Raw genomic sequence first — 25,561 nt, 5'->3', positions numbered from 1 at the left:
AGAACACTTATTGCGTGACTCATGGTTGAAATCCTTAAGAGGAGCTGGATGTCGCAACAGCTGCCCTCTTGGGTTTAGGTGTTGTTCCTTCACGGAATCCATGCCTGAATCTGCGGTATACAGTTTTTAGGTGCCTCATTCGACCGGTCCCGGTGCTATTTCGTCTTTCAGCTTTAGCACTCCCGCTACACTTTCTCTTTCGCGTGGCAGGGGAGCCACATTTGCCACAGGTGGACTTCTGAAGGTGGTAGGCCTTAGAGCCACAGCGGCGGCACACGTATGCGTCTCATTCCAACGCTGTCCAAACAATGATGCTCCCTTCGTCTTCTCGCTTCTGGTGGTTTTTTTTTTTTTTTTTTTTTTTTTTTTTTTTTAATGCACTTTTGAAGGAAACAGTTTGGTGGTCATATTCATGCTATTTGCTGCTAGGTTCTAGTTCGGTTGCTCTTGTTTTTAGAAAGTCTTTTTCTCTGGGCTGTTTCTAGTCACACACTTCTGGGGACATGTTGTCCTACGTACCAGCCGGGAAGACGATATTCCAACCTGTGGATGCTTGCTTCATGTGCTGGGTCAAAGGTGAAACTTGTTTAAGTGTATTTGGCATTTCTTGTGTAAATTACGTTTTTTAGCATGATGAGAGTTTTTTCTTTAATCATAGTCTCAATTTAGTTTATCTGAAAGCATAAACGGGCTCCAAGAAAGTGGAATGGGTCCTGCGTTTTCTTGAGGAATCTTGAGGACGCTGAGTATCCTTTTAAGCAGGTTTTAATTTCTTCTCATTCCGTTACATTTGTGGGAAACAGAATTGGCGCTGCTCTTTCCTACCCTCTCTTGTCCTTTGTAAATTTGGGGGAGTTTCATGGTCTTTCTTTTCTTTTTAAATTATAACTATACAGAATTATTTCTTGGTTTGCAAATGGAAACTCAGCCCACATATACATCCAGAACTAGGATTTCTTATATGGCTGACAGACCAGCTTGCCTGTTGTTGGAGGTGGAGGTTGGGGGAGAGAGCATAAAATGTGGTTTGAAGGATTTTAACAGCAAATGTCTTGGCTGGTGCTTGGGCAGTATGAATAGTTTGTAGTGCTCAGTATGACTAGGGTGGTGTGGTCTTGCTAATGTGGCTTTAGAAATTGCTTCCGATTAAATTTTTAAATGAATTTAGCTTCATGGGCAATGTTACAGAGAATTGCCTAGAGTTCTGAATCAAGAGGCCTAAACTGAGATTTTTTTTTTTAGGTGCTTGGGTATTTGTTGGCAGGGTGTTCTTTGGGCTCTTGGTTTGAACTTTCATGCCCTTTTTATTGTTAGGAGTACATTCCTTATGCTATACACCTCTGATTGGGTTAGTATCTCTTTAGGAGATGTTTTTATTTATTATTTAAGCAATTTTAGAACTTCTTATCTAAGGGAGATTAAGCTCTTTGCATAAAATCCAGTATTCTTTAGATAACTCTGCTTGCTATACCATCCGCACTGTGTTTGTGGCTGCAGTGGTACCCAGTACTCCATAACTTTGCCAGGATTGTTCGTGTGACCTTTTCCCAAGTGTTTAAAGTTTTCAAAAAGAAATTTGCGGGGTTGCTTCCCTTAGGTAGCTACTGCTATGTTTTTAAATTAGACTGCAGTATTTCTGTTTGCTAATCTTGTGTATAGTCATTCATATCTGGGGTTTTTCATTCCGTTCCTTCTTGATGATCTCTCTGTTTAAAACCATAATTTATTTATTTATTTTTTAAAAAGACAAAACAGAACTTGCTGTTGTCTTCACAGAGCAGGGCGTTTGTCTGCAGCCTCTCAGTGGCTCGGCCTGCGAGTTCCCTGGTGTTGGCCGTCTGGGATCCCCTTTCTGCGGCCCCACTTCCCTGCACACTAGCTTGGTCTGCGGGGAGAAGCTGCCTCAGTCTGTTGGCTGGGCTTTATTTACGGAAACAGCAGGGTTGAGATTGATTGCGTTGAGAGACAGTGTATGGATGAGGGAGGGTCACAGCACATGCTCAGTCCTGTCAGTGTGAGGGGGAGTTTCTGCGTCCTGCGTGAAGGCTTAGGTCACAGCACAAGCTCAGTGCGAGCTCTGCGAGGTCTCTCAGACCGCATGTGCCTCCATTTTGAGTTGCTAGAGTAGAAAGGGCAGAGTTTGCACAGTAAGCGGAGGCGCAGGGCGCAGCTACACTCACCAGGGCCTCTGTTAGGCATGGACCATGCATTCAGCCCCTGCAGGTAGGCTGTCTTCCTCCGGCCTCACTGAAAGAGTGTGATGGTTTTGCTGCGCTCTCTCACTTCTGAGGATGTTCATGAATCATTTTATCATTCATAGTGCATGTTCCTGCGAGCCTTGAATTTCAGCCCTGGCTGGCCGTGTAGGTGGTGGTGCAAAGCGTGAGATCAGAGCTGAGAACGGAACGGGGTCTACTCAGAGCTGCATTAAGCAAACGCAGAGCGTCGTGGTCCCTCTGGTCCCTGTCCTCTTCCCCTTTCCCTCACCTCTTCCTCTCCGGGTGCAGTTTCAACCCGAGTCTTTCTGGGTGCCGGGTGCCGAGCCTGTTTGCCTTCAGGCACCTGCAGAGCAAACCTGTAGGCTGCCGGGCTGCGTGGGGCTGGTCGGGACGCCTGGGCCCCCGAGCGGCTCTGTTTGGACGATTTAGGAAGGGTGGTAGGTGGGCAGCTATTGGTTGCTTTGAAGGTGGGTGGAACTTGTTTTGATTGAGAGCCTGTTTGCCAGAGCAAATTATAATTCTTGTGATCTTTTTCCGAAGCCTGAAATAGTGCATACGTTTTGACCTATGCAGGGAACAGTTATGGATTATGGTTGCAACAATATCACCTTAAAATGGATTTTTTAAGAAATGAAAGGTTATGTCACATCATTTTCTATTGCTTCCAAGTCCATCCTGTCTTTTGGAGCTTATGGAAAATTTCTTGGCAATTAAAAAAAAAAATTGTCTGCCGTGACATTTGTGTTAGAAGTTGAGGTTTCAGGTTTCTTTGTTCGTTCTGTTTGTTTTAGCAAAAGGTGCCATTTGTTGTGTATGTGTATTTTGTTGTGTGACTTGCGAGTTCTGTAGGAGAGGAGTGACAGGAGGAGTTGATGCCTGAGAAGGTGGAGGCGTCTACAAGGCCAGGTTTTGTGCCCACTGCTTAATGGGACCGGACACCAGTCTTTTCTGTGAGGGGCAGTTAATGCTTTTTGTGTGTCCTGTTTGCAGACTGGGCTCAGACAGATGGCTCTCACCATAGTTAACTTAGGGAGCCAATCATAATACGCAGATTTAGGACAAGTTGAATTCTTCCCCAAGTAGATATTAAGTGAAGTTTTTGAATTATATTAATTGTCCCTTTTTGTTTCCTCTCCCCTTTTTTCTTCTGATAGAAGTTGGAAAAAATTTTGAAGTGACGCTTAAATTTTGTGTCTTTGTGAGGATGAAAGGAAGCATACGATATAGAAGAATGTGCAAATGAGAAACTCTCAGAGGATAGGGAAGAAATTTACTGCACGCTGATGATAGAGGGAGAAGTTCTTCATGTGAGCCCTTCGTTGTATGTGAATCTGGAGCTGTGCATGGTTAACTCCTGTCCGAGGAGGCCCCTGATTTTGGCGGAAAGTTTAGGAAGGCTAATGATGCATTATAGCCACCGAAAATGTTACTGAAGTGTAATCTGGCTTCTGGCAGGTTTGATTTGGGGATTGTGATTAAGGAGGTGAATTATACGGGGATAATTTAGGGTTATTACACTTATTACCTACGATTTTTAATTCTCTTTTCCATTTCTGTGAGGGCTGTCCTCCCCTTTTGATCACATTTATTTGAACATTGCCTTTGGGAGTTTGGGGCAGATAACCACTTTTACTTTTCCCCATGCCACGTAGCATTGCTTCTGGAACTTGCCATCTTTCACTTCACTTAGAAGCACCTTTACTCTTCCTTCTACTCCTCTCCTGGGAGTGTGAAGTCACCCCTTCTCTAGACTGGAGGAGCTGGACACCACAGCCCGTGCTGGGAGCCCTGCAGGACTCAAGTTTCTGCCTCGTTTCAGAAGCCCACCGTTTGAGTCGGGAATACTTGTTAGGAAAACAGTTGTGGAACTGCCTTTCTGTTGTAGAATCTTTAATTCTCCTTAAACTTTTTTTACATTTGGCAAATGAGATGTGAACAGGAGGCTATACCGGTAGCTGAATCAGCTCTGGCCGGGTCCGCCCGCTCGGCTGGCTGGTGGTCTGTGGAGCTCGCGTGCAGCCACCTGATTCGACGGCGAGGACTGGTCGTTGCCACCGGGATCTGTGGGGACCCTTTGTTGTTAAGAGCCGAGTTCCTATGTTTCAGATCCGCTCAAGTGAGTCACTAGAGCTCTATCTTACGTGCCATGCATTTGTACTACATTTTCCCGTTTTAGGAAAATATTTTTGGAAGGTTATTCGCTGACCAGCCGCCTTCCGCTCTGGGGCTTCCAGGCTTGTCTGGTGGCGGTAGAGGTGAAGGCGCAGTGTACAGGAAGTTGTTCCCTTGTTTGGGGATGTTGTCTAGGGCCCGGGTGGCGTGGACATTGGAAAGAGGATGATTAGCTTCATTGTGGCTTCTTGTTCCCCTCCTGCTGGGCTTCAGAGTATCAGGAAATGCTGGTGAAGAGAGACAGTGTGTGTTTCCAAAAGAATGTAAAAGTAAAAGCTCCCCCAAATATTATCCTGTTATTAGCTTTTCTTGTCATTACATCAGCATCTTGAATCAGAATCTGAGGTTGATCCTTACATTTAAAGTGTTCCTCTGTCAACAGAAATTTTGCAGAGTCTGGGAATCCGCTCATAACGTACCCCTGCTTTTGACCACTTCCTAGACTCTTGTCTGGTGTGCTAGCTTAAGAATTAATTGAAACACACTGATACACCTAACAGCCTGATATTCACCATGTCTGTGATTCTTCGGTTGTTCATTGGTCCTGATCCTTTTTCCTTCTGAATTCGTTTTTCGCTTTTTGTTTTATTTTTTGGTCATTACTGAACTAAGTCGTCCTTCCACCAGAAAGACGTTCATTCTAAAGCTGTGAAACAACTGTCTGACAAAACGAGAGAGAAAATAGAAAATACGGGGTAAAGGGAGATTTGAAATTATTTGTGCATTTGTGCATCTCCTCCCAAGCTGACAGTCATCTGTATTGAGGAGTTTCTGACAGGGTAGGTGACAGGTTGTTGAACATTTCTTTAAAGCAAATCTGAAAGAAAACGAATCTAGTCTCTTATATGTATGCGCTGTGATACTTTGGATCTAAGCTGAAACAGTTCATTTTAATTTAGTTGGGATAATTAGACCTTCTATCAGAGTTCTTTGAACTGTGCATTTATTTGTGACTATTTGATTGATTGTCTTCCTTATTGCACTTTAAGCTTCTGGAGCACAGACCATGTCCTCAGTTCCCAGGAGAGTGTCTGACCAATGGGCCTCTGGCATAAATATGTTGAATTAAATGAGTGGCATCTGTGGTAAGAGAGAAAACTAGATTTGGAGCTAGATGATATGGTTCAAATTCTGCTTAATAAGTGACATTGGACAAGCTGTGACGTTGGATAAGTTCCTTCCTTTCTCTGAACCTCTGTTTTCTCATGGGTCATATGGGGGTGAATATTTCTCACAGTTGTTAGAAAGATTGAAAGCGAACGATATGAAAGTGCCTGGCACATAGCTTATCAGTGTATTACTGTTATGAATTCAAAGTCCAAGTCTACAGTCTTAGGTAGGTGTAGTTATCTTAACAACATCTGTATTTTTTGGTCAACCTGTTCATCTAAGACAGTCTTAGGAACTGTGTTAGGAATTACGGTCATTAAGTTAGTGGCCAATATGTTTGGCCAGCATTCTTCTTATGCTTTTTGGGTGTTTATATTTTTCTTTACAGTTCTTAAAGTTTTTAAAAAAGCTTTACTTCCGTATCGTGTAACATTTGGTGTATGCAGCCTTAGATGTTGTTCTTTTCTTGCCAGTCTCTCTAATACGGTGGGATGAGTGTGTGTCTGTTAATGCTTGTGTTGCTACCACAGCTGCCGCCACCGTTGCTGCCTCCCCCCCCCCCACTTCCTGCCCCCTCCCCATATTCACACCACTACAGTGAATAGGAATAAGGTGATGGCCCTTTTTAAAAAAAATTTAATTTTATTTACTTATTTATACAGCAGGTTCTTATTAGTCATCAGTTTTATACACATCAGTGTATACATGTCAATCCCAATCACCCAGTTCATGACACCACCACCACACCCCCCGCCACTTCCCCCCTTGGTGTCCATACGTTTGTTCTCTACATCTGTGTCTCAGTTTCTGCCCTGCAAACTGGTTCATCTGTACCATTTTTCTAGGTTCCACATGTATGCGTTAATATACGATATTTGTTTTTCTCTTTCTGACTTACTTCACTCTGTATGACAGTCTCTAGATCCATCCATGTCTCTACAGATGACCCAATGTCGTTCCTTTTTATGGCTGAGTAATATTCCATTGTATATATGTGCCACATCTTCTTTATCCATTCGTCTGTCGATGGGCATTTAGGTTGCTTCCATGACCTGGCTGTTGTAAACAGTGCTGCAGTGAACATTGAGGTGCGTGTGTCTTTTTGAATTATGGTTTTCTCTGGGTATATGCCCCGTAGTGGGATTGCTGGGTCATATGGTAGTTCTATTTTTAGTTTCTTAAGGAACCCTCCATACTGTTCTCCATAGTGGCTGTATCAATTCACATTCCCACCAACACTGCAAGAGTGTTCCCTTTTCTCCACACCCTCTCCAGCATTTATTGTTTGTAGACTGTTTGATGCTGGCCATTCTGACTGGTGTGAGGTGATACCTCATTATAGTTTTGATTTGCATTTCTCTAATGATTAGTGATGTTGAGCATCCTTTCATGTATTTGTTGGCAATCTGTATATCTTCTTTGGAGAAATGTCTATTTAGGTCTTCTGCCCATTTTTGGATTGGGTTGTTTGTTTTTTTTGATATTGAGCTGCATGAGCTGCTTGTAAATTTGGGAGGTTAATCCTTTGTCAGTTGCTTCGTTTGCAAATATTTTCTCCCATTCTGAGGGTTGTCTTTTCATCTTGTTTGTGGTTTCCTTTGCTGTGCAAAAGCTTTTAAGTTTCATTAGGTCCCACTTGTTTATTTTTGGTTTTATTTCCATTTCTCTAGGAGGTGGGTCAAAAAGGATCTTGCTGTGATTTATGTCATAGGGTGTTCTGCCTATGTTTTCCTCTTAAGAGTTTGATAGTGTCTGGCCTTACATTTAGGTCTTTAATCCATTTTGAGTTTGTTTTTGTGTATGGTGTTAGGGAGTGTTCTAATTTCATTCTTTTACGTGTAGCTGTCCAGCTTTCCCAGCACCACTTATTGAAGAGACTGTCTTTTCTCTGTTGTGTATCCTTGCCTCCTTTGTCACAGATCAGTTGACCATAGGTGCTAATCGTCCTATAGGTGCTAATAAACCCATAGGTGGGTTTATCTCTGGGCTTTCTATCCTGTTGTGATGGTCCTTTTTTTAAAAATAGCATTTCCCAGAGACTTCCCAGTGGGAACAAAGAGATTTAGATGTGCATCATAGACATACTTGCTTGATTCAAAGCCCCTGTTTTTCTGGGGACACTCCATTCCTGTGTATTATAAAGTTTGATATCCATGTATGGAAAGCCAGCAACATTTTTGGTTGGGAAATTGGCTTAACCTGTGAATACTGCTGCTTTATAAACTGAGGTGGGATTTTTAAAATAAATTTGTTTCCTAAACTGTTGTGTGTGTGTGTGTGTGTGTGTGTGCGCGCGCGCGCGTGTGCGTTGGGTATGGTCCTTACAACTGTTTTCTTCTTTGCAGCAGGTGATGACAGTAAAACCCATGAGGAGCCTGAGGTGGGATGGAGTTGTGTGCCGTGGGCAGATGTTCTGCATGTTACTACATAATGGGGGTGGGGGAGGTCAGGCAAAGAAGAACTTGAGGCAGTGGGACGAGGTCATTGTAGTGCTTTGAAAGTAGATCCTTTCCCATGTATTATTTAAAAAAATTTTTTTACCGGTTTTTTTCTGATGCTGCATATTACTGTATAGAGGCCATATTTACCGACTCCTATTGTCAGCCTGGAAATTTTTCTTATTCCTTAGCCAGTGCCTGAATTCTTGGTTCTGGACTCTGAATTACATTTAGGGGGACTCGACTGAAAGGAGAGAGGCTTGAGATCCTTTATAATTTAACTCACTGTGACCCCTTGAAAGAGCACCTTTATCTCCTCGGCCTTGGTTTCTTCTATTAAGCTAGAAGGCTGGGATCAGATGGCCTCTAAGGAACCTTCCTTCAGAGAAAATTTAGAATATTATGATTCTAAATTTTAATGAGTTCCTGTCCTGACCTTTGCATTTGTGTATGAATTTGGAATGTTAACTCTTCCAAATGTTGACTGATTATCTTTTTCTTTTACTCTGAATGAATCCTGAGTTTTGTTCCTTCTGGGCAGTTTATCAAGCCTGTTTCAGATGAATTTGCTTTGGGGGTGGGTGGGGGCGGGGAGCCTTCTGTCACAGGTGACTTGACTTTTCAATAAAGCACTTAGTTGTTATGTATGGCAAAATGGTAGATGAGTTAAAATATTAGAGTCATTTATTGATTTAAAATATCTTTAGTGAGTGCCAGGGGGCTCTGGGAAGTAGTGGTGAGCTAACATCAGGCTTGGTTCCTGCCCACCGGGTGCTTTCGGTCAGGATAGCCATGGAGAGAAATAATTACACAAATTAAATATAAAATCATGCCTGTGACAAGAGGCTGAAGGGGAGAGGTAGGTGGTGTTTTGGGAACTCGTAACAGAGGAATTACTTCCTGTTCTCGCCCCTGCCAGTGCTTAGAGCTGATAATAGTGATGACTGCTGCGTGACAGGCACTGTGCCTTTCTTTCCGTAGATCATCTTTTATTTTTATAGCCGTCTTGCAAAGTAGCCATTATGAACTTGATTTCATAGATGGGCTCAGAGAGATTGAATTGAGTCCTCAAGATCACACTTAGAGCTGACAGAACCTTGGTACTGACGTTTTAATCCAGGTTCCTTTGATTCTGAAGTCTGTGCTCTCCCCCAGGCAACTGAGCATGTAGGCTCGGGTGTGTATAACAAGTTCTCGCTCCCGGCGGCGGCGGGGTGCCCAAATCATGGGACGTCCTGAGGATAGGCAGAAGAGCACAGTGATTTTACTCAGATTTAGGGAAGTTTTTTTTCTACCTTAAAATGAATGGGAATATGTTATGGAGTAGAATACAAAATTTACATGGAATTTTAAGAAGCTGTGTCAGACTTCAAGGAAATTTCAGACTTCTTGAAAAGACTGTTGTAGAAAAATACCTGTCCATGCTGGAGAAATCTGAGAATCCCAGCCTGCCATTCTGGGCTTCCTTGTTATCAGTCTGACTTTCACTCCTGCCCACCACCCTTGTAAAAAGAAGTGATTCTGGTAACTTGCCTTTTGCTTTTCCTGAAATTTGGTGTATTTCATTCTGGACCCCCAGTCTGTTAATTTCTGTGGTCACTTTCTGAATGAGCTAGTAAACAGAGTTTCTAGATTCTTCCTTCTGTTGATTTCTGTCCGTCTTCCTGCTCGACTTGCCACCCTATGGAAAAGATAAGAATGATCTGCCATCGAGCCTTGCGACCTGAAGGACAGGTAAAGGGAGATTGCATGTGATTTCATTCATCCGTGGCAGCAGCCACAGGGGCAGGGTCTGACTCAAGAGTTACTGGTCCCAGCCTTTGGGGAATGGGCCAGAGGCCACCCTGCCATTACGTCCTGGGCGTGGACTGTGATGGGAAGTAGCCACGCCGGCTGCCTGTGCAAGGCCTCTGTCCCACCAGCTTGTGTCTTCTCCCCAGGACCGCCTGTCCTTGTCCCTCTTCCTTCCCTGTAGATGCAGGTTCTTGTCGTAAGCAGTCACCGTGATCACATAAAGATACTTGGGGGTCTTAAGCGAGCGTTCACGGACCCGTGCCTTCCTCACTCGCACCGCCCCCGCTCTCGGGGGGGAAGGAGCGGTTCTGCCGGGCGGCCCCTGTCTCCAGCCGGCTCGCTCTTCTCCAGAAGCTTCCTCGTCTGGCCAGCTGCCGCCTCATCTTCTTTGCATAGGTGCTGCTCCCTCTCTGATATTCACCTGCAGGCTCCCGGCTCCCCGGCTCCGTTCTGTCCATTCCCTGTTTACTTCGTAGACTAAAACGTTCCCATGGTAACGGGTTACGTTTCAAAGGGAACATCTTGTCATTTTATTTAATCCACTGCAGCTGAAGAGGACTGAAATATTAAGTTGTAGTTGCCATGGATACTGCTTTGTTACATTGGTTTCTTTTGTATTAGATTTCATATACAATGGCTTTCTTTCTGTTTTCTTTAACTCAAGGAATAAACACAGTGGCTTACCATTATTGTTGTAATTTGGCTTCTGGGACTGTTTTTTCATATTCCAAGCAAAGGTTCGTAGAATAATGGGGATTAAACTCAGCTGTTTTGAAATATGTATATTACTTACATTAGGGGCACAGAGAAATTCTTCCTTCTTGCTTGTGAGGATGGTGACTTTCTTTGGCTTGTTTTTTGGTAGTGTGCGTCACAGCTAAGGATGTCACAGAAAGGATTGATCCCACTCCAGAGATCCCTAGGAAATACAGAGAAAAAAAGGAACGTGTGACTTGAGTTATTGATTCATTGAATCTCGTAGCTTACTAACTGTGGCGTTCTTTCTTCAGCTACTTATTCAGCTGTCTGCAGTGTATTTTGAGGGAATCTATTTGTTATTTATTCAACTTTTCTCATGTCTGGTTTTCTTTCTTACCCCTAGTCTATCTGTAATACATCACTCAATTAACCTCTTCTTTTGACTTTAAACAACTTGTAATTTTTTAGATTCATAGGAAGTTGCAAGGTGCTACAGAGTGTTCCCATGTACCTTTCACTCACTCACCTACCCCGAGGAGGTGTGGTATAGAACTCCAGTGCAACATCAGAATCCAGACTTGGGACATTAGTATAGTGTGTGAATAGCTCTGTGACATTTTATTGCATGTGTAGCTTTGCAGGTCTATTCCATCATCACAAAGATTCCACTCCCTCCCTTCTCCCCCCACCATTCCTAATACCTGGCAACCATCTTTATAATTTTGCCATTTTGACAATGTTATTTAAGTTGACCTTTAACTTTGATGGGTTTTCTCTTTTAACATGATTTTCAAACTTAAAAAAAAAACCTTTTTGATTATTTTGTCTTACTTTGATGCTTGAAACGAACAAAGAAGTGAATTAAGGAAAAGGATATGGCTTCTCATAGTGGTTCTGTTTATAATTAGTTGTGTAATTTTGGTTCAGTAAAATCACTCTGCCGTATGGAAGGTGGCTGGGAGCTCTGACTTTGGAGTTAACTAAACTTGAGTTTGAATCCTGGTTTTTCCAACCTGTTAGCTGTGTAATCTTGGGTAATTTCATAAACTCTCGTAGCTTCAGTTTCCTTATCTGTACAGGTAATAATAGCACCTACTTTACAGGGTCATCCTTAAGGTTAGATAAGACAGTGTATGGAGTTTGCTTCGCTGGAAATGCATGCTGCATAGTTAATGTTCAATGTACATCTTAGCTTCTTTATTGATGTTGCAATTACTCCTGTTATTATTATCTGTTAAGTGGAGATACTGCCTCACAGAGTTGTCATGGAATAATGAAATAATGTATAGAGAGCGCTTCATAAGTGATAACTAGTATTATTTTGCTTCTGTTTGTCATACAAGTATGTGATGCCTAAATTTAAGATAATCTAGGTAAAAACCCTGAGGCAAGGATAAAGGTGTGCGTAGATGTGTCTTGCATTATCCTGGGATATGACTTCCATCTTTGGTTTCTTATTGCATATGTAGTATCCTTTATCTGACCTTGCTGGGATTTACACTGTCCTTGGTCGGTCTTGATTTTCCTTCTTTAATTGAAGGCTACCCTGGTTTTGCCCAGACCTGCTGTGTTAATTAGGCAATGCTATACATCAAGCAGAAACCTTCTTAGTAACTATGAATAAGTTAGAATAAGATAGATAATAAGATAGAAAAAGATAGATAATAAGGTAGAATAAGATCTGAATTTCTGTGAATAACACTACTAGTGCTCTGCTTAATATCAAAATATGAATTAAATGAATTAATGCATAGAAATGAGATAATACTGTAAGAGCACCCAGAACAGATAGAAAGTACTTTGCATGTTAGCTATTGTTACTAATTGAAGGATTAACCTGGTATTTTCTAGATGAGGGACCTTTTGAATTTGAGCCTCCAGTATAGTTTTTAGAATTTATTCCAGTGACCGTTTATTGGACAGTGACCCCCGAGTTAATCCCAGTCTCCATGACTTCAGAAAGCGGCCCCAGACTTCACTTTGTTTTCCTTTAATATGGACGCAATCAGCGTCCATTCTCTTCTTGTGAACTTGTCTGTGTAACGGCGTCATAGTTCTTAAGCAGGTTACGTGCGTAAATGTCTCGTTTCTTCAACACAAATATAGTATTTCACGTTGATGGGCTGGAGTGAGAAAGAAGTGTGTGTAAACGAACAGGGGAGCAAGTATTACAAAACAGGAGACAAGTCAATCGTCCTAGTTAGTTAGCCTCCAGTATTTTCTGAAGTTCATAATGTATAATAATCAGTGCTTCTCACAGCTGGTTTGTGGGCCCCATTATTAATTTTATCAGATCCCGACCCTTGAGTTCCTGTCTTTGCAGTATTCGTTATGGTGAAATGGGAAGCACCATGAAAGGCTTCTGGTGCGCACCATGGAAGGCTTCTGGTGCGCACCAAAGGACACGCATTTGTTTGTTGGAGTTAGAAGCTTAACTAGCTGCTTCTTTCATGGAACACCATTTTTATTTGAGAGAATAACTGATAAACTGTGTTCACTCGGGTAACTGGTGGACATTTTCTTAAAAATGAACAAACACGGTGAGCCTGCCATTTCAAGGCAAACCAGCTGACAGTATTTTGCCAATGCAGGACTGGAGCTTTCAAGTAAATAATTAGAATTTTGAAAAACTTGTACCCACCACTCGGAGTTTGACAGCTTCTGTACATACACAGGCTTTTGTTATGAGATGTGTGGTGATATTAATGAATGTGAGTCTTTTTCTTAAATTGTATAGTTAACTGTGTTAATATTTGGAAGATCTGCAAAACTTAGTGAGTGAATATTTTCCATCTGACCAATGCATGACAGAATCATGGGTGGAAGATCCATTCAAAGGCCAAGACAGACCAACAGATTTTAACGTACAAGAGTCCAAAAGATCATCGATAAGATTTTAGATTAACATTGTGCAAAAGACCTTTAAGAAACAATCGCATGTTGAGTTTTGGTGTAGTATCAAAAAGCATATCCATAGTTATCAAAAAGACTATTCACATAATCTTTCCTTTCCCAGTTATATATCTGTGTGAGGTTCAATTTTTTTTCATATACTTAAACCAGAAGAATGTACTGTAACAGATTTGAGTGTAGAGAAGCAGATGTGAGAATCCAGCTGTCTTCTACGAAGTCCGATCCTAAGGAGATTTGCAAAAATGTAAAACGTTACCTCTGTTTTCACTGTTTTTTGTGTAAATACAATTATTTTTCATAAGAGTATATTTAATTATGTCATGAGCCTATTGTTATTTTAAAATAAATCAATAAGTAAACATTTTGAAATCTCTCAAAAATACAGTTTCCTTGAGATACTCAATAGGGCGTAAAGGTGTTAGACCAAAAAGTTTGAGATTTGCTGTGTTAAGTAAAAGGAAAAATGTAGTAGTAGTCAGCGTATCATTATTAAGAGTGTTTCCTACAAGCTGTTGATACTGCATTTAAAGAATAATTCTTGGTGATTTTTATCAAGTTTTGCATCCTAGCAGTCTAGAAATATTCATGTAACCAAGGAATTTCCAATTTGTCCTGAATGAGTAATAATGCCAGACAGGTACTGTATTAGATTCTGGGGGATATAAAAAGTGAATTAAATCTCTGTTTCTGTACTCTTCAGTCCCAGAGTGGGTGGAGGTAGATGTCCAAATTAGTCATAGCGGAGTGCCACCCGCTAACATGAGGTGGGAACCACAGAAGGAGCACTCGGGCAGGGAAGCGGCAGGTGAGGACCCTTGAATGTAGAGTTTGGCTGCTGTCAGAAGAAGGGAGGGCTGGGATTGTTCCTTGGATTCCAGATACAGCTGGATACTGGCACTTTCCCAGGAAGAAGGCTGCTTTTTCTTTTTATCTTTAGTTCATATTCTGACAGGTTTTCTGTCAGATGCATCCGGTTTTCTCTAATAGGGTGTATATTGCTATCTACCTCTTTTTCTCTTAGACCTAAAAAATATTTCTGCCATTTATTCTATATCTGGGAGTCCCTAGATACGGTAGGCTAATGCCATTGCCTGCTTACCTTGGATCTTAATCCTGCTCAAAACTTAACTTCATTGTATCTCTTGCTGGGAAACCCTAATATTTAAAAATTGCATATGATAAATACTTTTGTTGTAAAAATTGATTTTTAATTTTAAAAGGTTCTTTGTTTTATTTTGTGCTTTTCAGTCTACTCATTAATAAGTACCCTTCATTGACATAAAAGAGAGAAACAGATTTCTAATTTTGGCTGTTAATAAGATACTCCAGCATGTTTTTTTGTCTCTCTTGTATCATTATTAGCAGTATTAATAATTACTAGCATCCTGTTTTTATACAACTAAGTGGCATATAAGCAGTTCTATTCAATAAGGTGTTTGGGGGGTTTATTGTGGTACAGTTTTGAGCTAAATATGATAATACTGGTTTATTAAAATATTAAAAGAAAAAAAGCAAAAACGCACACAAAAAATAAAAAAATAAAAAAAATTAAAGTAAAAATGAACCAGGAATGTTTGTCCTGGAATTAGCAAGGACTTACTGTGTGTAGCAGTGACAGGGAGATGCTTCCATAACCAACCACTTGAAGACCTTCTAGAAGAGCCTGAAAGTTGAGCCGTGGGCACACGTTGCTGGACGGGCTGTGGTTGAAGCTTTCTGAGATGATGCATTTTGGCCAGACCTCCTTGTAGGCAGGCAAGCATTTGGAGAGTGTTTAGAAATGAAGGAGAGAGCTAGGCTTGTCAGCTATGTTTTGCTCATAGCTGGTTACGAAACAGAAAGGGATGAGCTGGAAGGGAAATAGTGGGTAACACTGACTGCTTGTTTTTTTTGAAGAAGTGCTCAGATTAAAATAGCCTCCTGGCCTGTGTGACTCCTCTGCATACCTCCTAAAACAGCTTCTCCTAATCCCTTGCATAAACTCACGGGAGTGTCAGCTCTGCGTTTCAACACCCATTTCCCTACGCACGAGACCAGGGTGGCTCGTGAGTTAAAGGTAGCTCTTCACGGGAGCTTTTCTCCCACCGCAGCCCCTCTCTTTCAGTTGCCCGCCTTGGTGGGGTTCTCGTCCCACTGGGGAAGCCCTCTCTTGCCTGCTGTTGTGCTCCTCATGTCCTTCAGGGGTCTCTCTGGAACTTGACCTCTGCACGGACTGTCTCCTCTTGAAGCCTGCCTAATTTTGATCACTTCCCTTAGCATTTTTACTCTGTTTCTCCTGAAATGTATTGGGCTCATGAGCGGAGCGATTGGACCTGTTCTGGTGTTTGGGACGCGGCTGCTACCTCCCCAGGTAGATGGACCGTAAGCTCCTTAAGGCTTAGACCATTTTCTTTTTGTTAGTCTTCTCTCTTCCTTTGTCATATCTGAGGCCCACTTTGCCAAAATAAGACTCTTCACGAGAAAAATTGTCCGGGTTAAAAGAAGAAAGTGCTGGACCTGAAGGAAATAATAGTTTTCCAGAATTCATTTTAACAGCTTCAGAGCTAATGGTGGGGGGTATTAGAGCCATGAGAGAAAAATAAGAGTCTGTGCTTCCTCTTTGGTCTTTGCTGCCTCATTACGCGCTTCAGCTCAGTCCAGGTCGACAGATAATCATCAAGCAGCTCTCACGATGGAAAAGCCTACTCTTCAGCGCTAGTGAAAATTCACAGCTGACTGTACAGCACAGTAAGGCCTTGTCACTGGGCACGGAAAGCGTTTTCCTAAGAGGGTCAACAGATGGTCGTGATGGTCATCGAGGGTAACAGGGAGCTGTGGGCACTGAGCTCTGGGAGGCCGAGGTCTGCGTTTCTTTGTGCACCACTGTGTACCCACTGCATGCCCTGTGCAAGGCCCGGGATGCAGAGACCTTCGATGAATGTTTCCTGAAGGAGTGAAAGGGACAAGATACCCCACACTTTTGGGGGTGTGTGAGGTGACATGGGGAGAAAATCAAGAAAGGTTTCAGTGAAATGGTGGTTTTTAGAAGGACCCTGGATGGTTTGGATTTGGAGTGAGGGAGAGTGAGCATAGCAAGTGCAGTAAGAATGACACAGAAACGAGATGGGTCTTTCACCTCCTAGGCCTGCTGGGCTCGTGCCCCCGCACGCTTTACATCTCTGCTCAATTTCACTTTGTTAATAAGGCCTTTTCTGACTATCCTGTATAAAGAACTGTAAAAGTTCATCGTTTACCACCCCTTTAATTCCTTGACCCTTTCATCATCTGACCTATTATGTGGTTCTTTTTTTTTTTTTTTTTTTTTACCCAAATTAGAATAAAAGTTCCAGTAAGGCAGGAATATTGTTTTTTTTTTTTTTTTTTTTTTCAATTGCTTTATCCCCAACACCTAGGGCAGTTCCTGGCTTGCAGTTGGTACTTAATAAATATTTGTTGAATGAATGAATGAATGCATGCATGACCCAGTGTGTGTGCTAGGAATCATAAGCTATCTTGTCTATATTTTAATAAGGTTTATCGTAGGGCACCCTGAAATTTTTTGAGAAGAAGAAACATGTATTGGGATTGTACTGTAGGAATGTTCGTCTCTCTGCAGGGTGAAAGAACGATGGTACAGATACTCAAGACAGGAAGTTACAGTAGAGGGGTTTTTAGAAGAAACGGTTTTAGAGACGCGTGTGGGGTTAGGGGAGCGCACATATACAGGGCGGCATTAGAAAACGGTGGGGAAGCTAATTCTTCCTGAGTTTTCCCTCACTTACTTCAAGTGAGTTGTTTTCCTTGAAGAATGTGTGCATGTTTATGTCAGAACTGTATTGTGCTAACCTGATCTGCTTTTTCCATGACAGGAGGCTGAACAGTACCCAGGGAGAAATTCGTGTTGGTCCTAGCCATCAGGTAAAGCAAATTTTAGTAGCTTCTTTAATAGGTTTTTATTTCTTATTATTCAACTGGCCCTTTATTCTGTTGAGCAGCAGCTTAAAACTGTTGTTATGCTGTTTGGAATTTTATATAAATGCAGAGATTTATTTTTTTAAGATCACCACATACATTTAAAAAATTGTGGTAAAATATATGTAATATAAAATTAACCATTCTGACCATTTTTAAGTGAATAGTTCAGTGCCCTTAAGTACATTCATATTGTTGTGCAACCGTCACTAGCATCCACCTGCAGAACCTTTTCATCTTCCCAGTCTGAAACGCCGTGTCCATTGAACAGTAACTCCTCATTCTCCCCTCCCCTCATTCCCTGGCAGCCTCCCTTCTACCTCCTGTATCCATGAGTTTGACAACTCAGTGGAATGACCCAGTATTTGCCCTTTTGTGTCTGGCTTATTTTCTTAGCATAATGTCTTCAAGGTGCTCCCGTATTGTAGCACGTATCAGAATTTAATTTCCTTTTAAGGCTGAATTATTCATTGTATGTATATGTCTGTTCATCTCTCGAACATTTGGTCACTGCCTACTTTCATTTTAACTTTTTTAAAACCCCATATCCTTCAGAAAAGTCAAAATCTTTAGGATGTTTGTCAGTTGGAAGCTTGTTGTGTCATGACTTGTGCCCTTCCATGTTTTACTCAGTTTACTAAGACTCTGCTGTTGTATTTGTCATCTCTCTCTCTTTTTTTCGTTTGATCTCTGTATCAGTTAGGATGCTTTGACAGGCAGGGCCAGAAGACTCTGGCTGAACATGGCTGTTTATTCTCACTTACCATCACATCTTCGTCAGACAGGACCAAGGCTCTGCTCTGCTTCTCTCTGGTTCTCTTGGTTTGGTGCTCAGCTGTCTCCATGGGCTGCCTTCTTCCTTAGGCCAGGAGCTAAATTTCACTGATTCTGAGATGCACTTCTTTCCTTCACATTTTTTTATCTCTGATGGCGGGCTTCATTGTGTATCCTGTGGTGTGATTATAATTTAATTGGCAGCATTTCTTCTTTCTAAATGCACATAAAATAATAGTGGTTCTTACAGTGAATGAAAATACAGCAGATGTTGAGAGGAGGAAAGGGATCATGCCTCTTTTCCCCAGGAAGGAAAAGAGGGATGGAAGGAAAGAAGGAAAATTTTCCCAGAAGGTCTCCATTAGTCCCCACGTCTCATTGCCATGGATGGGGTCACGTGTCCGTATCTAGACTTGAGGAAAAGGGCTTTATTAGCATGACTGGCTTGGACTGTCATTTGAGTTGAAATGGATGTTGGAATCGAGCCACTGTAGCCATCACGGACTAGAGATGTGAGACACGGGCGACTCCTTATAAGGGTATAGAAATTTTTCTGTCTAAGTGTTGAGCATTTCTTGTATATCATTCATATTTTTTGAAAAATTTATTTGTTTTATTTTTGGCTGCGCTGGGTCTTCGTTGCTGCACACGGGTCTTCTCTCTAGTTGCGGTGAGCGGGGGCTACTCTTCGTTGCCGTGCGCGGGCTTCTCGTTGAGGTGGCTTCTCTTGTTGCGGAGCACGGGCTCTAGGCACGTGGGCTTCAGTAGTTGCGGCTCGTGGGCTCTAGAGCGCAGGCTCAGTAGTTGTGGCGCACAGGCTTAGTTGCTCCATGGCGTGTGGGGTCTTCCCGGACCAGGGCTCGGACCCGTGTCCCCTGTATTGCAGGCAGATTCTTAACCGCTGTGCTACCAGGGAAGCCCATCATTCATATTTTTAAGAACCCGTTTTAACTCTGTAGTGAAAAAGAAATTAAGAAATGAAGGGATATTAAAACCACACAGAAACCATCAGGGGCGTCTGATTTCTAGGAGACACTTCTTGTCCCAGGACTAGGGTTACAACTGAGACGGGCAGAAGGAAGCTGCACGAGGACTCCCCTTAACACCTGCCTGTTCAGGTGCACCCCTTTCTTGGTGTGGCCTATTAGGTGGGTCTGGCTAGCACAACTCCACTGTATTTTCTGTGCCTTCAGGCCTAGGAGTTACATTTTGATCAGGAATCCAGGTCTTCCCCAGTGCCACCTGGTTATACCTCCCCCTCTCTGCTTTCTCTTGCTGCTGTGTTTTCCCACCCAAGTTTTCTTCCTCTGTGTTTTTAGTGTCTTGAGCTCTTTGTACTAGAGTTTTATTTTAGACTTTTTTCCCCCTACCATAACAGAAACAGCGGTTCTTAAGTAAAAGATGCTTAAATTCTTGGAAAGGAACAGATTTACTGTGCTTGGATTTTTGTGTACTTTCACTTAAAATCAGATATTTAATTTATGTCGTATTTTACATGTATTTATTATGCGTTATTTTCAAAAAAGCAGCGTTTTTGGAGTACCAAATATAACAGTACTTTTTGTGAACTGGCAACATTTGCCTTCTTAAAAATTTTTTATTAGATAAAAATACTAACATATGTAAGAGTAGGGAAAGAATAAGACAGTGAACAATCCCCTTATCCTCATTACGCAGTTTTCACACAGACCAGATTGTGGTCCAGCTTGTTTCACTTGCTCTCCCCCACACCTCTCCGAGACACCATTATGCTGAAACGAATCACAGATGTATCATTTTACCTGTGAATATTCTAAAGATAGGTGCTCTTTCAAAAACCACAGTCACAGTATATCACACCTAATGAAAATTAGCAATTTCTTAATATTCGGGTGTCTGCTATATCCAGATTTCCCTAAGTGTCTGTCTCCCTCCCTCCCTCCATCCGTCCCCCCGAGCCAGGATTAAATCTAGAGATTTAATCACATTCTAGTTCGGTACCCTGCCCCTGGCAAGAATACTTTGGGGTGGTGCTATATAGTCTATCAGGCACATGTGTGTCTCTTAATGATGGTTTGCAGCCATTGCTTGTTACTTAGATTCACTGTCTAATTGGACCTGTTACTTAGATCTACCCTTGAAAATGCTGATACTCTAATCCTATCATTCCTTCTTTTATTAGCTGATCAGCTAGCTGCTCCCTTGTCAACTTTTGTTTCCCTGAAACACATAGGAAAGGCAGGATAAATGCTTGAATCTTTCCCTCTTTTTACCGGTTGGTTCCCCAGCATCTTCCAGTAGTCATCAGTGGATTTGAAATTACTTATCTGGGCTTCCCTGGTGGCACGGCGGTTAAGAATCCGCCTGCCAGTGCAGGGGACACGGGTTCGAGCCCTGGTCAGGGAAGATCCCACATGCCGCGGAGCAAGTAAGCCAGTGCGCCACAACTGCTGAGCCTGCGCTCTAGAGCCCAGGAGCCACAGCTACTGAGCCTGTGTGCCACAACTACTGAAGCCTGTGCTCCTAGAGCCCATGCTCCACAACAAGAGAAGCAATGAGAAGCCTGCACACCGCAACGAAGAGTAGCCCCCGCTCGCCGCAACTAGAGAAAAGCCTGCACGCAGCAACAAAGACCCAATGCAGCCATAAATAAATAAATTTATTAAAGAAAAAAATTTAAAACTCCCTTTAAAAAAAATTACTTATCTGCTAACCAGTTGCTGTTACTCTTACTGATGATTAAATTATCCATTCGTGGGCTAGTAGGCGCCTCTTCCTGCTGTCTTGTGTCCTTTTAACTCGACCCCTGTGGTCTTTGGTAGAGTAGGGTATTTTATCTAGTATGACATGATTTTAATGTGTCATTATGTGCGTTCCCTGCCCTAGGTCTGGAAGTAAACTTTCCTAATGAGTCCTCACTGTTTGTTTTAGAGGAAAGTGACATTTTTCGAGTGGCTGCTGCCCAGTCATTATTACTGGGTTAGTTACTGTTTCCAGGCCTTTTCAGGGAACAGATGAGGAAATATGCTTTTTCCCCCCTTTTCTTCTTTTAACGATAAAACGTGTCGTGGTTTCTTTCTGATGCTTCTAATTCAAATTCAGAACAGGCCTTATATTTAATCCTATAGATGAAATTTTCTTTCATCCATATCTGTATCTTTTCCCCATGTCTCAAAACCAATTTTTAAATGACACCAAAATAATTATTCATTTGCTTCAATCCCATAATACATATATAGCAGCTCAGAATAACAGTACTTGCACTGCTACAAACAGTATGAATACTGGAAACAGCTTTATAGATTTTTTTTTTTTTTTTTTTTTTTTTTTGGCCTTAGAATATATCCCACTAAGTCTATATAGGCAAATTAGTATGTTTTAAGGTTACCTGAAATGATTCCTAGAGAGGAACAAACACAAAACATAGCTAGGTGGATTTATTTGATTTTGCTTTAGAGTTTTTAAGGGATTGTTGTTCTTTAAACTTAATTCTGTTTTTATAATTACGTAAAATACGAGGCTCCAAATCAAACATGCAAATGAAGTATGTTCAAAAAGTTCACCTTCTTTCCCTGTCCCCTCCACGTGTTCCCTCCCTCCCTGATGGATAATTGTTTAGTGTTTTTAATTGAGGGTTTTGATCTATCATTCTTATTTTTATTTGCCCAGCCCCCTGTTCTTAGATAAGTGGTAGCATAATAAAAACACTTTCACCACCTTTCTTCTACCTTCTGACAATATCTCCTGGTGTTCCCTCCATAGCAATAGGTAGAGCTCCTTCTCATTTTCTCTTCTGCCACTTCCTGGGACCCCACTGCGTGGGTGGAGCAGTTGATTCTTCCAGCCCCCATTGTTGGGCGTTTGCACTGTTTCCAGTCATTTGCTGTTACAAGTAATAATGCGATGAATAGCTTACGCATAAAGATTTTTATTTTGCCAACTTATCTTTGGGATATTATATTATCCCAGAAGGACGATGGCTGGCTTAGAGGGCACATGTAATTGTTAGGATATTACAGAGTTCCCCTCCGTAGAGATTGTACCATTTTGCTTTCTCGTACTAGCGACTTATATGAGTGCAAACATGCAGCCTTGTGTATTGTCATACTTTGGCATTTATGTCAGTCTGATAGATCGGAAATGGTATCTCACTGTCTTTAATTGGCATGTCTCTTATCAGCAGAGTTGACCATCCTTTCCTATGAGTAAGAGCCACTCGCATTTCCTTTTCTGTAAACTAAGTGTATTTCTAGTCCATTTTTTCTCTAGGGGATTGGTCCTTCCCCCCACAGCAATAGTATTTTTTTAAAAAAATAAATTTATTTATTTATTTATTTATTTATGGCTGGCTGGCTGGCTGGCTGGCTGTGTTGGGTCTTTGTTGCTGCGCGTGGGCTTTCTCTAGTTGTGGTGAGCGGGGGCTACTCTTCGTTGCAGTGCACAGGCTTTTCACTGTGGTGGCTTCTCGTTGTGGAGCGTGGGCTCTAGGCGCATGGGCTCAGTAGTTGTGGAGCACGGGCTCAGTAGTTGTGGCTCGCGGGCTCTAGAGCGCGGGCTCAGTAGTTGTGGCTCGCGGGCTCTAGAGCGCAGGCTCAGTAGTTGGGGCACACGGGCTTAGTTGCTCCGCGGCATGTGGGATCTTCCCGGACCAGGGCTCGAACCCGTGTCCCCTGCATTGGCAGGCGGATTCTTCACCACTGCACCACCAGGGAAGTTCCTTCAGCTGTGTTTTTAATGTTACCGTGATGGCTCTTTTGGATGTTCACCCTGACTCATCGATACTGACTCTCTGGAAAGCAGCGTTAGTTCAGTAGGGTAGTTCAGTTCTTTTCTTAGCACCTGTCCTTAGGTGAGGTTCCACTATTTGTATATATCTCTTTGTAAACATATTATTATATTGGAAATGTGTGTGGTTCTCCCTTCTTTATCAAGCAGCTCTTATTTCCTGAAACATTGTTTTGTTTCATCATTTCTTTTATTCACACGTGCCCATTTCTTTCTCCCTCTGAGGACGGTACTGGCACTGGTTTAATTTGACACTGTTTGCTTCTCCTTAAGTAGAGATTGAGCAGTCCATTGTGAAATCTTCTGTGGTGAAATGATCCTGAAATGTGTGATAGGCCAGCTTCAGTGACTCATGATTTTCCTGTTATTTCAGCACTGCCAAAAGAAAGAGGCTTAGTAAGCTACTGCATCTGTCCCCAAGGCCTGCCTGCACAGGCACCTCTTTAAGTGTGCCTTGATTGTGACTTCTTCGTCCCTGTCTTACAGGCCAAACTTCCCGATTTGCAACCGTTCCCTTCTCCCGATGGTGACGCTGTGACCCAACATGAGGAACTGGTCTGGATGCCAGGAGTTAATGACTGTGACCTCCTTATGTACTTGAGGGCAGCAAGGTAAAAGGAATCCACACCATTCTGCTTTGTGAATTGATTAGTGGGCAACAAACTTCCTCCTTTCCCCTGAAATTCTATTTATATATTGGGCATTCTGACTTTATGTTTTGTTATACTCTCTGTAATCAGAGCCCTGATCCTTGTTACCAGAGAAACATAGCTTACCATGGTAAAATCACTTTTTTCTCCTTGGTGTTTGCCCCACATTAGATTTTAGAAGTCTTCAGAAGGAAAACATCTTAAGCCATGCATGCAGTTATCAACACCTCTTAATACAGCTGAGTAATTGGCTCATTCAGCTTACCTTAAAATCCCTTTACAGGTTTCTTTACTCTGTGGCTGTTCAGTGGTACCTAACCTAAACTTTATGTTTTGGGGGCTTACCTATATGAGTACTCGCTAACCTGAAAATGCCGAGGCTGCAAAATGAGAAGTTTAAGTCTGTCCCAGACACATCATAGTGCAGGCAGAGCCTTCCTTTGTCTGCAGGGGCTTCTGGGACTCACTCACTGTAGTATCAACAACGTGCAACAGAAACGCTGAAACAGGTGGTGATGCAATATTAGCTCTGGCTGTTCCGTGGTCAGCAGTGCAGCTTGGAGGCTGCAGTAGGGATGGAGGCCTCAGGGGAGGGGTGACTACTAAGAGTTCTTTTCACCTCTTTTCCTCTTTCAATTTGCTTAGAGGTAGTTGATGTATAGTATGAAAGGAATGAAGTAAAGTTTCAGCGGATTTAATTTTAGATATTTTCTGGGGACTTTTCTTTCAAAACATTGTAACCCAGCCGACTGCTGTGGCAGATAGCTTTAGATCACTCATGCCCCCAAGACTAAAATCTGAGCACTGATAAGGCATGGGAAGAAATGACAAACGGAGCTGAATAAAAATAACGTTCCTTTTTCTCAGCGAGTGAAGGGTGTGAACTGCAGAGGAACTTCAATTTTTTTTTTTTTTTTTTTAAACAAGAAGAGCAGCAAGGCTGAGGACTCATGCATGTAGTAGTGGAATTTGGTCTGGGCTGAAGATGTGCTCTGGAAGCTGAGGGTTGAAATGTCTGTGCTGCCGTCTTCCCTTCCCGTCTCCGCAGGAGCATGGCGGCCTTTGCGGGGATGTGTGACGGAGGCTCCACGGAAGACGGCTGCGTCGCGGCCTCGCGGGATGACACCACCCTCAACGCGCTGAACACAGTGAGTCCTTTGAAGTTGCGCCGGGTGGGAAGAAAGTTCGTTTTTCCCCTGTGCTGGCGTAGGGAATATGCGATGATCATGGAGCATGAAGGGGCCTGGCATCTGAGGAGTAAGTACTGTGGTCTGCCGCTGGGATTGAAAGATTTGACTCGTGGTCCTGGTGGTAGGGCTCCATGACCTTGGCCAGCGACGCGGCACCTGCAGATTCACCTCCTGATCTGCGTGTGTGCTTCAGGATCGTGGCGAGCCTCTGCTGAGAGCCTCATGCCAGTGGTTAATCTTCACTGAGATCTCACCAAGCCGAGGACTAGGACAGGGATCTTACTGAATCCTCCCGACACCGCTCTGAAGGAGGCTCCGTTGTTACCACCATGTGGACACAGGAAATAAGTTGAGAGCAGTTAAGTCACGATCCAAGGTCATACACTCAAGATGTGAATCCAGAGGCCACGCTTTTCCCCTTAATGTATTCGGAAGGGCACGGAGGGAATAGAGAAAAAGCTTGACTTCTTTGAACAAATTTGGTTTTTATAGATTTGGCTTCGGAACCATGTAAACATTTCACATGATTATAAAACAAAATTAAGTTTAAAAAAAATAACAATCCTTAAAAAAGTCTAAAGTAAAACATAGCACACGAGCATAATGGTGCTGAGTTGGTTGCGTGACGTCCTGCACGGACGCTCATCTGCTTTGATCCTTTGACTCCATAGCAGCTCAGAATAACAAAACTCGAGCGGCTACAAACAGTAGGATTCCTGAAACCTGTTCACTTTTTTTTTTGGACACTCCTTTTTGACCTTGGAGTATATCCTACAGGGCTGTACAGGAAAATTAATGTATCTTAAAGTTCCTTGAAATAATTCTTCTTCTGGGTGTTCACTAATGTGAAATCATCAGATCTGAAGTAATAATGAATTTTTATGGAT

At 42.4% G+C, this 25,561-nt stretch overlaps 1 protein-coding gene and 1 pseudogene across 6 annotated transcripts in view; one reads left to right on the top strand and one right to left on the bottom strand.

The window, feature by feature from the left end:
* Positions 1-25,561, top strand: part of RERE (arginine-glutamic acid dipeptide repeats) — a 419,954-nt gene that overhangs the window by 274,736 nt on the left and 119,657 nt on the right. For 5 of the 6 annotated variants that reach the window (XM_068538818.1, XM_068538817.1, XM_068538815.1 and 2 more), the window contains 3 exons: positions 17,194-17,242; positions 23,321-23,445; positions 24,533-24,632. In XM_068538818.1, coding sequence (XP_068394919.1) covers positions 17,194-17,242; positions 23,321-23,445; positions 24,533-24,632 — 274 coding nt within the window. Of the gene's footprint in view, positions 1-2,127; positions 2,224-17,193; positions 17,243-23,320; positions 23,446-24,532; positions 24,633-25,561 lie in introns of those variants that run through there. The other variant, XM_068538819.1, reaches the window with a different exon arrangement.
* On the bottom strand, positions 32-2,100 carry LOC137761681 (large ribosomal subunit protein eL37 pseudogene; annotated as a pseudogene).

This window comes from Eschrichtius robustus, chromosome 3 (assembly GCF_028021215.1).
Source record: "Eschrichtius robustus isolate mEscRob2 chromosome 3, mEscRob2.pri, whole genome shotgun sequence".
In the NCBI taxonomy this organism is placed as follows: domain Eukaryota; kingdom Metazoa; phylum Chordata; class Mammalia; order Artiodactyla; family Eschrichtiidae; genus Eschrichtius; species Eschrichtius robustus.
This window is presented reverse-complemented; position numbering and strand designations above follow the sequence as displayed.